At 42.3% G+C, this 15,031-nt stretch overlaps 1 protein-coding gene across 1 annotated transcript in view; it reads left to right on the top strand.

Moving 5' to 3' along the window:
* The window catches only part of LOC306970006 (E3 ubiquitin-protein ligase CBL-like), a 33,928-nt gene extending 24,463 nt beyond the window's left edge, over positions 1-9,465 (top strand). Inside the window, exons 11-16 of the mRNA XM_079565821.1 lie at positions 664-762; positions 2,114-2,367; positions 6,075-6,224; positions 7,281-7,366; positions 7,428-7,571; positions 9,072-9,465. Coding sequence (XP_079421947.1) covers positions 664-762; positions 2,114-2,367; positions 6,075-6,224; positions 7,281-7,366; positions 7,428-7,571; positions 9,072-9,427 — 1,089 coding nt within the window. The 3' untranslated portion in view covers positions 9,428-9,465. The remainder of the gene's footprint in view (positions 1-663; positions 763-2,113; positions 2,368-6,074; positions 6,225-7,280; positions 7,367-7,427; positions 7,572-9,071) is intronic.
* Positions 9,466-15,031: the final 5,566 nt, after the last annotated feature.

Raw genomic sequence — 15,031 nt, 5'->3', positions numbered from 1 at the left:
TTTTAGATTTTTTTTGTACATTTTTTGTCACTTTTCGTCATTTTTTTCTCAATTTTTCGTCAATTTTGCGTCAAATTTTTGTCCATTTTTGTCATTTTTTTTTAAACATTTTTTCACTTTTTCGTCAATATTTTAGGTTTTTTTTGTACATTTTTTTGTCACTTTTCGTCCATTTTTTTTTCTCAATTTTTCTTCAAATTGTTCTCACTTTTTTGTCAAATTTTTGTCAAATTTTTGTCATTTTTTGTCAATTTTTGTCATTTTTCTGTACACTTTTTCGTAAATATTTTCTCACTTTTTTCACATTTTCATCCTTGTTTTCGTCTCAGTTTTGTTTCTATTTCCACACCTTTTTTCCAGAAGCTTTTGGACTGGGGTAAAGCTGGAGAAAATGTGCTCGGTTCAGGTGGGAGTTAAGAGGTTAATAACACAGTTTAATGCAATAGTTTCTGACCTAAAGTAGGAGGAGGTCACGGATCCTCTCAAATGGAGTAACTGATGTTAAAGGATCAGGTTCATGTTTTTATAATTGTGAACAAATCATCATTACTGGTGCTCTCAGTAACAACAGTAACTGAACATGTTAGTCCAGATCCAGGACTAAAATAAGACCTTTTAAACTCAGGGAACTGAAATGTGTCATCCTGTGTTGTCGCGTTGCAGGTGGAGCGGCCGCCGTCTCCGGTGTCGCAGCTTCCCCCCGTCCCGCCACGGCTGGACCTTCTGCAGCAGAGGCCGGGAGCGCCGCCCGCCGCCGGGAAGGTCAGTCCATCTGTTCACAGGCTCGTCCACAAACCCCACTCTCAGCCAGGAGGAGGAGGTGGTGTTCTGAACACCTCCTCCTCCGGGTAGGGGGAAGCTGCAGACCCAGAGCCAAGACAGAAATACCGTGAAGCGAATCCACCGTGAGAGTGCGCCCTCTGCTGGTAAAGACGGATACGCGACGGTATTAGGTCTTGGGAAGATTGATTTGATCAACTCAACGAACGTGAGACTTTAACCGAGTTATTTCATTTTTTGATTTCTTATGAACCAATATAGAAATCGTAGATGCATCTGTTGTTTGATAAAGATAAGATGACACATTAATTTTCTGCTTAAGATGGCGTTTATGCTAGTTGTAAATGAGTAAAAACAATAAATAATCCCAATAGTAAATATATAATTGATTCATAATTATATATTACAGGCACCTTTTACTTTCTGTGGCAAATTATTGCATATTTTAGTTTTAAAGAATCTTGGCCAGAACACTCTTCAGATTTTTAATCTCAACGAGTTTTATCCTGGATAAATACAGAACAAATCAAATTTAAAAAAAAGTTATGGCCCCATTATTAATGGCACATTGTTGCATGTTTGTGTCATTCCAGACTAGTTTTGACCGTAGTATTATTATTATCATTATTAGCCCAGAATTACCACATTTGATTTTTACACATTAATAACATCAGTGTTGATCTTTTGTTTTAGTGAAGTTGACAGAAAGATGCTGCTGAATTTAGGTACAAATGTTATTTTTTTACTTTGCAAGCTAAGATTATTAACCCTATGATTTCTCTCCTTTCTTTACTGATCACAGCAATGGCCGTTACCACAATAAAAATGTGATTTGGTTCCAAAGTATTGTCTCTGTCCCTTGTTGAACAAATGAACAAATGAAGGCTCTGTCCTACAAAAAAAATGAAAGGAGTAAAACACACCATTTTAATTTCATAAAATAACCCAAATAATAGTACACGTAGCCTACACTAAGTTACATGTCAGCACTAAATTACACAAAATAATCCCAACGATACAACTGTAAAACATGAAATAAATACCGTCGTATATCCGTCTTTACCTATAGAGAGCGCACTATCACGGTAGATTCGCTTTTCACGGTAGATCTGTCTCGGCTCCGGGCCTGAAGCTTTCCATTATTGCCTCCTCCTGGCTGAGAGTCAGGTGTTCAGAGCTCCAGCAGGGGGCAGTGTCCTCCTTATGAAAGAGGGAGATGATCAGAGAATGAACTGGAACCTAGAGAGAAAAGTTTGAGTCTATTCCGTTTAAATTCAGCTTTATTCTCATGAGTCTTCAGAGTCTGATCTTCTGCGAACCTGCTGTGTTGCAGATGTGCAGCAGTCACCGGGATAAGCCCCTCCCAGTGCCGCCCGCGCTGCGAGAGCTGCCCCCGCCGCCTCCTCCCGACCGCCCGTCTGCGGCGGGACAGAGGAGACCCCTCCCCCTGACCCCGGACCAGCCGTCCTGGGCGGCCAACTACATGGTCCCGCGCCCGGCCACCAAAGCCCTGGGCTCTGTGCCCCCCGTGCCCAACGGCAGCTCCGCCCACTCCGCCACCAACGCCGTCTACTGCCTCTCTGCCAGGTACGACACTAACCAGCACGAACTACACTAACCACTGCTCACTAACCAGGTACGACACTAACCACAGCTCACTAACCACAGCTCACTAACCAGGCATGACTCTAACAAGCACTCACTAACCAGGTACGACACTAACTAGCACGAACTACACTAACCACTGCTCACTAACCAGGTATGACTCTAACCACAGCTCACTAACCACAGCTCACTAACCAGCACGAACTACACTAACCACAGCTCACTAACCACAGCTCACTAACCAGCACGAACTACACTAACCACAGCTCACTAACCACAGCTCACTAACCAGCACGAACTACACTAACCACTGCTCACTAACCACAGCTCACTAACCAGCACGAACTACACTAACCACTGCTCACTAACCACAGCTCACTAACCAAGTATGACTCTAACCACAGCTCACTAACCAAGTATGACTCTAACCACAGCTCACTAACCACAGCTCACTAACCAAGTATGACTCTAACCACAGCTCACTAACCAGGCATGACACTAACCACAGCTCACTAACCTCACTAACTATCTCATGATGGCGTCAGACCTGACCACTCGCTCGCGCTGTCGCTTCTAAGACATTAATGAAAATGTTTCCTGATTCTTTGGTGACAATATAGTTTTACAGGCGGACATTTAAACCTCGCCTCTTTCCTCTCTCCCTCTCCTGGATATTATGTCAATACGTGTGTAGGACCTTCTGTCCAGCGATCATGTCATGATAAAAATCCCCTTAAAGGGGGGGTATTATGCAAAATTGACTTTTTCAAGCTTTCCATCATGTTATTCTGTCACTCCCTCATTAAAAACATGGCTGAAGTGTTGCCTTGGCACATTCACGTGTTTTTGAGTAATCTGTAAAAACTCTGATGGCGGCCATTTTAGGGATAGGTTTGCCTGAGTCCTCCTAGGAACGCCCCCACCTCCTGGAGACGCCTCCGAGCTTTGGTCACCAGCCGAGTAACCAACCACTGCTCCTCAGCAGAACCCCCTCCCCACTGATGCCACAGACAGCGTGTGGAGGGGGCGTGTCTAAAGGCTCAGAGGTTCTTAAAGAGACAGAGGCCTATTTCAAGACATTCACTACAGCCATTTTGAGAAAAGAGAGAAGGAAGTGACCTGGTTGTTTCAGCTCAAAGAACTTATTTTCCCCATTTTTCTCCCATTTAAAGAGGGGGTATTATGCTTTTTTCAATCACATACCACCAGTCTATTCACCTTATTCCGCCCCGCCCACTTTTGCCACTTTTTGCGTTGTCTCGGCACCTCTTTTTCCAGACAGTTCCGGTCGAGCGCGAAGCCCGTTCATTTTAACGAACGAGGGAAATATTCTCCGCTCAAATCTGATGTTTAGTCGATTGATTTGTGAAAAATGGCAAATGTTCATTTGCACCGACATGTCGACACTGCAGCGTTTCTCTGCGCGGCCTGAAAACGGCTTTGTTTTCGTGTAGTGACTGATTTTATGTGGACTTCTCCAGCCCCATGTTAACACATAGGAGAAAAGGGGCGGGCACAATTCATGGCGGCGCCCACGCGAGGCTCCGGAATAAGGTAAATATCACACCACAATGATGACCAACCTTCTGTTGGTCTGTAAATGCAGTAAATTAGAATAACTGCCTTGTATAAAATGTCTCTCTCAAAATGGCTGTAGTGAATGTCTTGAAATAGGCCTCTGTCTCTTTAAGAACCTCTGAGCCTTTAGACACGCCCCCTCCACACGCTGTCTGTGGCATCAGTGGGGAGGGGGTTCTGCTGAGGAGCAGTGGTTGGTTACTCGGCTGGTGACGAAAGCTCGGAGGCGTCTCCAGGAGGTGGGGGCGTTCCTAGGAGGACTCAGGCAAACCTATCCCTAAAATGGCCGCCATCAGAGTTTTTACAGATTACTCAGAAATACGTGAATGTGCCAAGGCAACACTTCAGCCATGTTTTTAATGAGGGAGTGACAGAATAACATGATGGAAAGCTTACATTTCAGACAGAATTTTGTACATGTGTCATATTTACTCCGATTTAAAGGAGTCACGTGCAGCTTGTTAATGATTTTATATTGTGCATTTGAACAACACAAGTCACAAAGGCCTTAGTGTGAGACGAGCAGAAACCTCAGTCCAGACGAAGACCTTGATTATCAGAGTGTCTAACGCGTCCCGCTCGCTCTCCGGGTTCATCCTAAACCTCTCGGCGGGGCGGTAATTGTCCATCTGTCGGTGCAGGCCTCTCTTTAACGGGACAGTGTGTGCGTTTGTTCCTGAACAGCAGGGGGCGACGGTTGGCTGGGCTGAACTGAACATGTTGACGCGGCTTCAGGGGTCGAAGGGGGAGGAGCGCTGTGATTGGCCGAGCTCCGTCCTCAATCTGTCGCTCGCTCCTCGCCAAACGCTGAGGACGGCGCTGAGAGCGAGGGGACCGGGACGGCGCCGTGTGAAGCCTCGGTGTTAATTAACGCCGCGGCCCGGCTTTGTGGGGCGTCGACGCAAATAAATACGGTTTTCAAAACACGCGTCGACACGGGGGGGGGGGGGGCTCACGAGGAGGGACGAGGTTCAGATGTTTCCGCCATCTTAGACAAAATACTGGCAATTAATGATAATGGGGAGTTTTTGCTTGATGTTCAATGTTCAATATCGAGTTTCAGTGTCGAGAATCCACCTACAGCACCTACACTGACTTTAACTCATTCAATTAACCTCTTAACTCCCGCCTGAACCGAGAGCATTGTCTCCAGTTTAGCTTCACCCAAATCCTGTAGGCCAGTGTAACGCCTCATTTGAAAGCTAAGACCTAAAAAACTTCATCTTTTTCATCACGTCTTTTCTGTCATTTTTTTAAACCATTTTTTGTCTTTTTTTGTCACATTTTTGTCAAATTTTTTGTCACATTTTTTGTCAATTTTTAATCAATTTTTTGTCTTTTTTTGTCTTTTTTTGTCATTTTTTGTCAATTTTTTTGTCAATTTTTTAAATCAATTTTTTGTCTTTTTTGTCACATTTTTGTCATTTTTTTTGTCTTTTTTTTAATACATTTTTTGTCTTTTTTGTCTTTTTTGTCACATTTTTGTCATTTTTTTTGTCTTTTTTTTAATACATTTTTTGTCTTTTTTGTCTTTTTTTGTCACATTTTTTGTCTTTTTTAATCAATTTTTTGTCTTTTTTTGTCACATTTTTTCGTCATTTTTTGTCACATTTTTTGTCACATTTTTGTCATTTTTTTGTCTTTTTTTTAATCAATTTTTTGCCTTTTTTTGTCATTTTTTTGTCACATTTTTTGTCTTTTTTTGTCTTTTTTTGTCAATTTTTTTGTCTTTTTTTGTCATTTTTTTTGTCTTTTTTAATCAATTTTTAGTATTTTTTTGTCATTTTTTTGTCACATTTTTTGTCACATTTTTGTCATTTTTTTTGTCTTTTTTTAAATAAATTTTTTTTTAAAGTGACCGAAGCCTCTATTTTTTTTCATTTTTTTTTCACATTTGTTGTCTTTTTTAATAAATTTTTTGTCTTTTTTGTCACATTTTTTCGTCATTTTTTTGTCACATCCAACCAAAAAATGTACAAAACAAAAAAAAATTCTTATATTTCTTAGAGAATGTGTAAAACCAGGGCCGGCCGGTACAATGTGTGAGTTCATCAGTTCACATGATTCCCTGATGAGGAGAATGATACTGAGCTCCTGGTTCCTGTTTGCAGCTCGCTGTCGGGCGCAGAACGAGCCGCCCTGGACTCGGAGGTGAACGAGTACATGAGTCCCAGCTCCCTGCCGGCCCCCGGGGGCCCCTGGTTCCTGGGCTCCGTGGTCCCCCCGGCCCCCAGCCAGACCCACCCAGCGCCGGACCCCAGGTCAGTGTCGGCGAGGAGTTTAATCAGGCTGAAGCTTGAACATCTGAACACCTGAACATCTGAACATCTGAACATCTGAACTTCAAAATGAGACGATTTTTTCCCCAACATTTCAGCCTGAAGTGCAGCATTTTCTGTTTCAAATTCAAGAGAAACATTTCAAAATCTGTTTGTTTGGTCAGAGGTTTATGCTCCTGTTCAGCAGCTTCAGCTCCATCGACCAGCGGACTGAAACGCTGTGACCCGTCTCTCTCTGTCTCTCCCAGTGACCTGTCTCTCTCTGTCTCTCTCTGTGACCCGTCTCTCTCTGTCTCTCCCAGTGACTCGTCTCTCTCTGTCTCTCTCTGTGACCTGTCTCTCTCTGTCTCTCTCTGTGACCTGTCTCTCTCTGTCTCTCTCTGTGACCCGTCTCTCTCGCTCTCTCTCTGTGACTCGTCTCTCTCTGTCTCTCTCTGTGACCTGTCTCTCTCTGTCTCTCTCTGTGACCCGTCTCTCTCTGTCTCTCTCTGTGACCCGTCTCTCTCTGTCTCTCTCTGTGACCCGTCTCTCTCTGTCTCTCTCTGTGACCCGTCTCTCTCTGTCTCTCTCTGTGACCCGTCTCTCTCTCTCTCTCTCTGTGACCTGTCTCTCTCTGTGACCTGTCTCTCTCTGTCTCTCTCTGTGACCCGTCTCTCTCTCTCTCTCTCTGTGACCTGTCTCTCTCTGTCTCTCTCTGTGACCCGTCTCTCTCTGTCTCTCTCTGTGACCCGTCTCTCTCTCTCTCTCTCTGTGACCCGTCTCTCTCTGTCTCTCTCTGTGACCCGTCTCTCTCTCTCTCTCTCTCTGTGACCCGTCTCTCTCTGTCTCTAAAACCCTCTGTGACCCGTCTCTCTCTGTCTCTCCCAGTGACTCGTCTCTCTCTGTCTCTCTTTGTGACCTGTCTCTCTCTGTCTCTCTCAGTGACCCGTCTCTCTGTGACCCGTCTCTCTGTCTCTCTCTCAGTGACCCGTCTCTCTGTGACCCGTCTCTCTGTCTCTCTCAGTGACCCGTCTCTCTCTCTCTCTGTCTCTCTCTCAGTGAGGGCGTGGACAGCGACGGCGATGACCTGCAGGTGTACGAGTCCATGCTGAACATCCAGGATCGCGCCGCCGAGGCCGCCCCAGGTAAACCCCGCCCTCTTTTACACCTCTCTCATGTTCAGTTCCCTCACGTTCCTCTGCGCAGACGCCGCTCCCTGCGCCGCAGCGCTCCAGGACCGCCAGGAGGAGGCGCTGCAGGAGGACGTGTACGAGTACGACATCCCTCGCCCCGTGGCCCCGCCCCTCGCCGCCGCCCGCAGAGCCCTGTCCGACCTGGAGCCGCCGCCCTGTGAGTGTTTACACGTTCAGGAGACAGTGGAGAGCAAAACAAAGCAGCAGGTTTTCCACAAACAAAATCAAAAACACAAAAACTCCGGCCTGAAGCTAATTCCGAAAACAAAAAAGCAACGAACACGTTAAAAATGCAACAAAGCTAAAATGTGAAAACAGAAACAGGGGCTCACAGGCGTTACATTTCTTCAGTCTAGACCAGGGGCCAAACTTTGTGTCTCAGTGAAACCCGTATAACTGCAAGTAATAAAAGTGACTTTATTTCATTTTTCGGTATATATTTACATTTGATTCTATCTATGCTAGTCTATCTATCTATCATGCTACATTAAAACAAAGGTTAGCTGAAGTAACACCTTGTAACACCTGTATCTACAGCACCTACACTGACTTTAACTCATTCATTTAACCTCTTAACTCCCGCCTGAACCGAGAGCATTGTCTCCAGTTTAGCTTCACCCAAATCCAGTAGGCCAGTGTAACGCCTCATTTGAAAGCTAAGACCTACAAAACACGTCTTTTTTGTCATTTTTTAAAATCAATTTTTTGTCATTTTTTGTCACATTTTTTGTCTTTTTTAAATCATTTTTTTGTCTTTTTTTAATCAATTTTTGTCACATTTTTTGTCATTTTTTGTCACATTTTTTGTCACATTTTTGTCACTTTTTTATCACATTTGTCATTTTTTTAATCAATTTTTGTCACATTTTTTGTAATTTTTTGGTCACATTTTTGTCATTTTTTGTCACATTTTTTGTCTTTTTTTAATCAATTTTTTGTCTTTTTTTAATCATTTTTTGTCACATTTTTGTCATTTTTTTGTCACTATTTTTGTCAATTTTTTTGTCATTTTTAATACATTTTTTGTCTTTTTTTAATCCATTTTTGTCACATTTTTTGTCACATTTTTTGTCTTTTTTAATCCATTTTTTGTCTTTTTTAATCCATTTTTTGTCTTTTTTTAATCAATTTTTGTCACATTTTTTTGTAATTTTTCGTCACTTTTTTGTCCCATCTTCATTGTTTTCGTCTCAGTTCTGTCGCTATTTTCCCAGAAGCTTTTGGATTGGGGTAAAGCCAAACTGGAGAAAATGTGCTCGGTTCAGGTGGGAGTTAAGGGGTTAACCTCAAAGAAAATGCCACATCTGTGACAAACACCAAGACACCACAGTGTTTCCATAACATTGCGAAAGGAGTGAAACAGCGCCCCCAATTTGACGCTGGTGGCCAAAAAGTGTACTGCATCCATATTTACCTTTGAGAATGGAGAGAGTTAGTGTTAACCAGGTGCAGCACAAAAGTAGGTCACCCTCTGGCGGGGCAACGAAATGGGCCCCACTTTGGGCACCCCTGGTCTGGAAGCTTTTAGATTTGAGTAAAACTAGAGAGAAAGCTCAGTTAAGCGTAAGTTGGTCAAAGCTTTAGTTTTCGTGACTGAACTGATTTTAGTTGACGAAATTAACCCGTGTCTGTCGTCTTCTTGTTGCTTTTGCTCCAGCCCTGAGCGCAGCAGAGGAGGCGGAGCGCCCGCCCAGGCCCCTCCCCCGGCGGGCCAACTCTGAGCGCTGCCCGACGCGGCCCCTGACGCCCGTGACGTCCGGGTCCCCCTCGACGCCGGGGCCCCCCCTGGCGCCTGCGACTCCCGGGACCCCCCTGCCGCCCGGGAACCCCCTGACTCCCGGGGCCCCCCTGAGCCCGGCTCTGAACGGGGAGATCGAGTGCCTGGTGTCTCAGGGCTACTCCCTCCAGGACGTGCAGAAGGCGCTGCTCATCGCGCAGAACAACCTGGAGACGGCCAAGAACATCCTGCGCGAGTTCGTGTCCATCCCGTCCAGCGCTCACGTGGCCACGTAGCCTGGCGGCCCCCCCATCCCCCCCCCACGCCCGCCGCCCCCGCCTCCCCACTGCCCCCCGCCCCCGCCCGTGCCTTAAAGCCAGAGCCCGCCGGCCGCTCAGACTCGACCAGGAAAACAATGTTCGACTGAGGTAAAGCAGAGATTTACTGTTGAATAAAGAGTGACCACTGTGAGACCGACCCACAGGGGGCGCTGTCACCTCATCGTGCTACATTTAGGGTTCGATCTTCCAAACAGGAACAAGCTTTGATTTTCTAAAATGAAAAATTAGACACTTTTGACCATGTTTGTGATGTTTCTAGCTTCACTTCCTGTTTGGACACCGCCGACAGGAAGTGACATAGAGGAACTATTCTCACCTCTTAACCTCACCTTACATCTCCAGTTCGGCATTGCCCGAATCTAAAAAGCTCATTGAAGTCTTGGCGTAAACAGGAAGTAGTTCTGGCTCTGCATTGAGTGGCCTGAGCCCCACAGCGCCCCCTGCTGGTCACTCTCACAGCGGACGGGAGCGGTTTCTCCTACAGGCACTTGGAATCCAAACCTCTGAAGACCGACAGAACCCCCCCCCCCCCCCCCATCCCCCCCCCCCTCGTGGTCAAAGTGACTGTTCGGAGGCGTGTCCGGTCGCCTCGTCGTGGGCGTGTCCCGCCTCGTCGTGGGCGTGTCCCTCCTCGCCTCAGCTTTACAGGCGGCGGCGCCGGTCGACCTCTGAGACATTGTTGGTTTTTCTGATTTTCGTCCGTGTGGGACAAAAACCCATGAAGGATCGTACTGTGTAATGATGCTATTTCTCGTACTAATACTGCGCTTTTGAAGGAACCGACGGCGAGATGATGAAGACGATGACTTCAGAACGGTCGTGTGATTCGTTTCTCCAATAAGAGGAGGAAGTGTTTTAGTGCAAGCAGAGAATGACTGGTCTTATAATGAAGAGTTATTTATATTCACCTCTGAACTCCCGCCTGAACCCAGAGCGTTTTCTCCAGGTCAGCTTTACCCAAATCCTGTAGACCAGTGTAACGCCTCATTTGAAAGCTAAGACCTACAAAATTCATCGAAATGGATCTTTTTCCTCACGTCATCAGATTTTTTTCCATCTTTTGGGGGGTTTTCAACTCATTTTTCATTTTTTGTCAATTTTTTGACATTTTTTTGTCCATTTTTTTCATTTCTTTCTTTTTTTTTTTCATTTTTTTTTTTCATTTTTTTTATTTTCATTTTTTTGTCTTTTTTTTTTTCATTTTTGTCAAATTTTGTGTCTTTTTTTTTTCATTTTTATTCTTTTTTTTCATGGATTTTTTCATTTTTTTGTCTTTTTAATTTTTGTCAAATTTTGTCTTTTTTTGTCAATTTTTTGTCAATTTTTTTCATTTTTTTCATTTTTTTCATTTTTTTCATTTTTTTCATTTTTTTCTTCTTTTTTTTTATTATTTTTTTCATTTTTTGTCTTTTTTTGTCTTTTTTTTATTTTTGTCAAATTTTGTGTCATTTTTTTGTCATTTTTTTCACTTTTTTTTTTTTTTACTTTTTTGTCATTTTTTGTCATTTTTTTTCTTTCTTTTTTGTCAATTTTTTTGTCATTTTTTTCACTTTTTTTTCCATATTTTTTTTCTTTTTTGTCAAATTTTTTTCTCCAAATTTTTCATCACTTTTTTGTCACATTTCCATCATTGTTTTCGTCTCAGTTCTGTCTCTATTTTCCCACCTTTTCCAGCTTTTGGATTGGGGTAAAGCCAAACTGGAGAAAATGTGCTCGGTTCCGGTGGGAGTTAAGGGGTTAAAGGGACTGGATGTCATTTCGACTCGCCACTGCCACCTCAGGCTTTACGCGTAACTGCAGCCTCTATATTAAACTCGTGCTGACGATGGAGACGGTGAGGATTTCAGAGGCAGTTTTGGTGAAAAGGTCTTTGTCCGGTCGTCCCGCCATCGGTTCCTCGGCGCCGGGTGTATAGAGTCTAGGTTTAACCACTCCATCAGGAAGAAGAGAGTAACTCCTTTGGTTTCACTAACACTGTTAACTGTGCAATGCTTGATCTGAAAACTAACGTTCCTCTCGCCGTGACTGACGTTTTCTGATTCCCCAAAGGCCCGTGTTATGTTTTATTCAGATTCCGGACAAGTTCACAGCGGGGTCGGGAGGATTTGTGCCATGTGGTGATGTTCAGTCACTTCATTTTCTATTGGAAAAACTCGACATGAATCGCCCGACAGTGAAACATTTATGATGGAATTTTCCAACGTCGGGTAAAAATGTGAAAAATGAAAAGCTTTTATACGACTTATGTCCAGCCTCAGTGAGTCAGTGCTAACCTCTTAACTCCCACCTGAACGGATCCTGTTTTCTCCAGTGTGGCTTTACCCGAATCAAAAAGGTTCTTGGGGAAAAAAGCACCAAAACAGCCACAAAAAATGAGAAGAAAACAAGGATGTAAACGCAAGAAAAATGTGACAAAAATTCAACAAAGATGTGACAAAAATTCAACAAAAATTCAATAAAAATGTGACAAAAATTCAATAAAAATGTGACAAAAATTCAATAAAAATGTGACAAAAATTCAACAAAAATGTGGAAAAAAATTCAACAAAAAGTGACAAAAATTCAACAAAAATTCAACAAAAAAGTGACAAAAATTCAACAAAAATTCAACAAAAATTCAACAAAATGTGACAAAAATTCAATAAAAATGTGACAAAAATTCAACAAAAATTCAACAAAAATTCAATAAAAAAAAGTGACAAAAATTCAACAAAAAAAGTGACAAAAATTCAATAAAAAAAGTGACAAAAATTCAACAAAAAAAGTGACAAAAATTCAATAAAAATTCAACAAAAATTCAACAAAAATTCAACAAAAATGTGGAAAAAAATTCAACAAAAAGTGACAAAAATTCAGCAAAAATTCAACAAAAATGTGACAAAAACTCAATATATAATGGCCAAAGCGGACAGAATGCATTTGGTTCAGGCGGGGGGTAAGAGGTTAAATAAATTAAATAATAATAATTAAGTAAATTGGAAAAGTTTTTAAAAAACAAAACAAAAATGTTCAGTTTAGAAAAAGTCTGGAACAATTTGGACCATTGGAACATTTATGAAAAATATGAAAAGTTTTGGAAAATATCGATGACCCCAACATGTCTGTGTGGCTCCCTGGTCTTTCCCACACTTCTTCATTCACAAATACTGACACGTTCGGTATCCACGTGTAGCAGGAAAGGCCGTGATCCAAATATGGTCATTTCCTTTGTGGGAGGCGGCGGCGACTCGAGACAAAGTGACTGAACTTCAGTGGCTCGAACAGTTCTGACCTCCTTCCCAAACCCCCTGTGGGCTCGTCCTGACCCGCTGTCGCCAGCAGGGGGCGCAGCGTGACGCGGGACCTTCGACCTGTCATCTCATCTCTCTTTGTATCGGGAGATCGTACGTTTATGTAGCGTGTCTTTGGCCGTGTCCCATTTCCCAAACTCCTGCACTTTTCACTCTGGTTCAGGACGTTTAAGGAGGAGGAATAAAACACAAAGACACTTTTGTTCCGCGCTCCTGGAGTTCCATGTTTTCAGGGGGAAGTTCTCTCTCCTTGACGGGGCTGATTTTGGTGAAAACGGGAGCTCGGCCGTTCCTTTTTTCTCTCCCGACTAACGTGTGTTTCCTCTCGGAGTTTACAGCGACGCTTTAAGTAACCAGTGTTTGATTAATACTCGCTCATTGTGCCTTTTTAAGAGTCTGGCGTCTCGGACTCGGGCGGAGGGCGGGTCCGGACTGTGGTCTGGACTGTGGTCTGGACTGTGGTCAGAGCGTCTGGGCTGTGTTTCTGATTCATTTAATCTGATCCTCACTGACAAAAACACACAAGTGACTCATGAGGAGGATTATTATTATGCAAAGTCAGAGATGATTTGAATCTGCAAACGAGACGAGTCAAAGGTTAGAATTAATCCCTCAATATAAAAGACAATTGTCCAAAACAGGAGACAAAAATACTTTCCAACTATTTTTCCCAATTGTTTCCTTCCTCCCCCGAATTTTTCCCAATATTTGTCCTCTTTGTTTTCACATTGTCCTATTTTTTCCCTACACTTTCCTTATTTTTTTCTTTTTTTTATTCATCGGCACTTTTTTCACTCCACCCCCATTTTTTCCTGTTTTCCCCCTAATTTGTTCTACAATTTTCCCCACATTTTTCTCATTTCTTTTCTTTTTTTTTACCATTTCCTCCATTTTATCCTATTTTTTTATAACTTTTTTTTTTTTTACAATTTTATTTTAGTCGTATTTTCCCCACATTTTTTTTCTCCCTTTTTTGCCATTTCCCAATTGTTTCCTTTTTTTATGTCTCCATTTTCTATTTTTTTTTTTTTCTCCCCCGAATTTTTCCCAATATTTGTCCTCTTTGTTTTCACATTGTCCTAATTTCCCCTCACGCTTTCCTTTTTTTTTTTTTTTTTTTTTATTCATTGGGCACTTTTTTCACCCACCCCCATTTTTTCCTATTTTTCCCCCCATTTTTCTTTCTTTTTTTCCCCTAATTTGTTCTACAATTTTCCCCCATTTTTTTGTAACATTATTTTTTTACAATTTTATTTTAGTCGTATTTTCCCCACATATTTTTTGCCATTTCCCAATTGTTTCCTTTTATTTATGTCTCCATTTTCTATTTGTTTTTCCATTTTTCCCTCCCCCGAATTTTTCCCAATATTTGTCGTCTTTGTTTTCACATTGTCCTAATTTTTCCCACACTTTCCTTTTTTTTTTTCTTTTTTTTTTCCTTTCGTATTTTCCCCACATATTATTTATTTTTATTTTTTTTACCATTTCCCGATTGTTTCCTTTTTTTTATGTCCCCACTTTTTTCTATTTGTATTTTCTATACATTTTTTTTTTTTTTTTTTTACAATTTCCCCCATTTTTACCTTTCGTATTTTCCACACATATTTTCTCTCTCTTTTTTTAACCATTTCCCCCATTTTTTCCTTTTTTTAGTATTTTTTTTAGTATTTTTTTAGTTTTAGTCAATCGGCGACTTCGATCTGATCTTGTGGACGATATTTTGCCGACCTCGTCTAAAGTTACTCGAGTAAAGTAAGTATCAAAGTAAAAAGTACAAATCTGTTTAAATAAGTGAAGGAAAAATAACCAAAGTCAGATCCTCAGACGTCTGTAGCCCCGCCCCTAGCCCCGCCCCTAGCCCCGCCCTCCGCCTGAGCGACGCGAGCGCAGCCTGGTGCATTCTGGGACTTCAGGCCATTGTTCTGTTATTTTCTGTGTAAATATGAGTTTATTTATTTTTTCTTATTCACTGTTGCCATGAGTTCATGCTAAAGCCATTAAGATTTGTAATTAGTAATGATTAAACTGTATTTTGCGTAACTGCCGAGTCTCCGCTGCTTTTTTACTCTTCAGTCGCTCGACCTTTGAAGGAACTGGAGAAACTGAAGGAGAAAACTCTGGATTAGAACGAATCATAATCTAAAGATCTGAAAAGTCTTTGGGGAAAATGCGCTCGAGGCAGAACTCGAACATAATGGATCAGTCGGAAACGCAGACGAATAAATAAACACATGATGATCCAGCAGTGAAGTGTTTAAATATTCATAAA

This window comes from Gobius niger (assembly GCF_951799975.1).
Source record: "Gobius niger genome assembly, chromosome: 11".
NCBI classification, from domain to species: domain Eukaryota; kingdom Metazoa; phylum Chordata; class Actinopteri; order Gobiiformes; family Gobiidae; genus Gobius; species Gobius niger.
The sequence above is the reverse complement of the archived record's forward strand: the minus strand, read 5'-3'. Positions and strand labels throughout refer to the sequence as shown.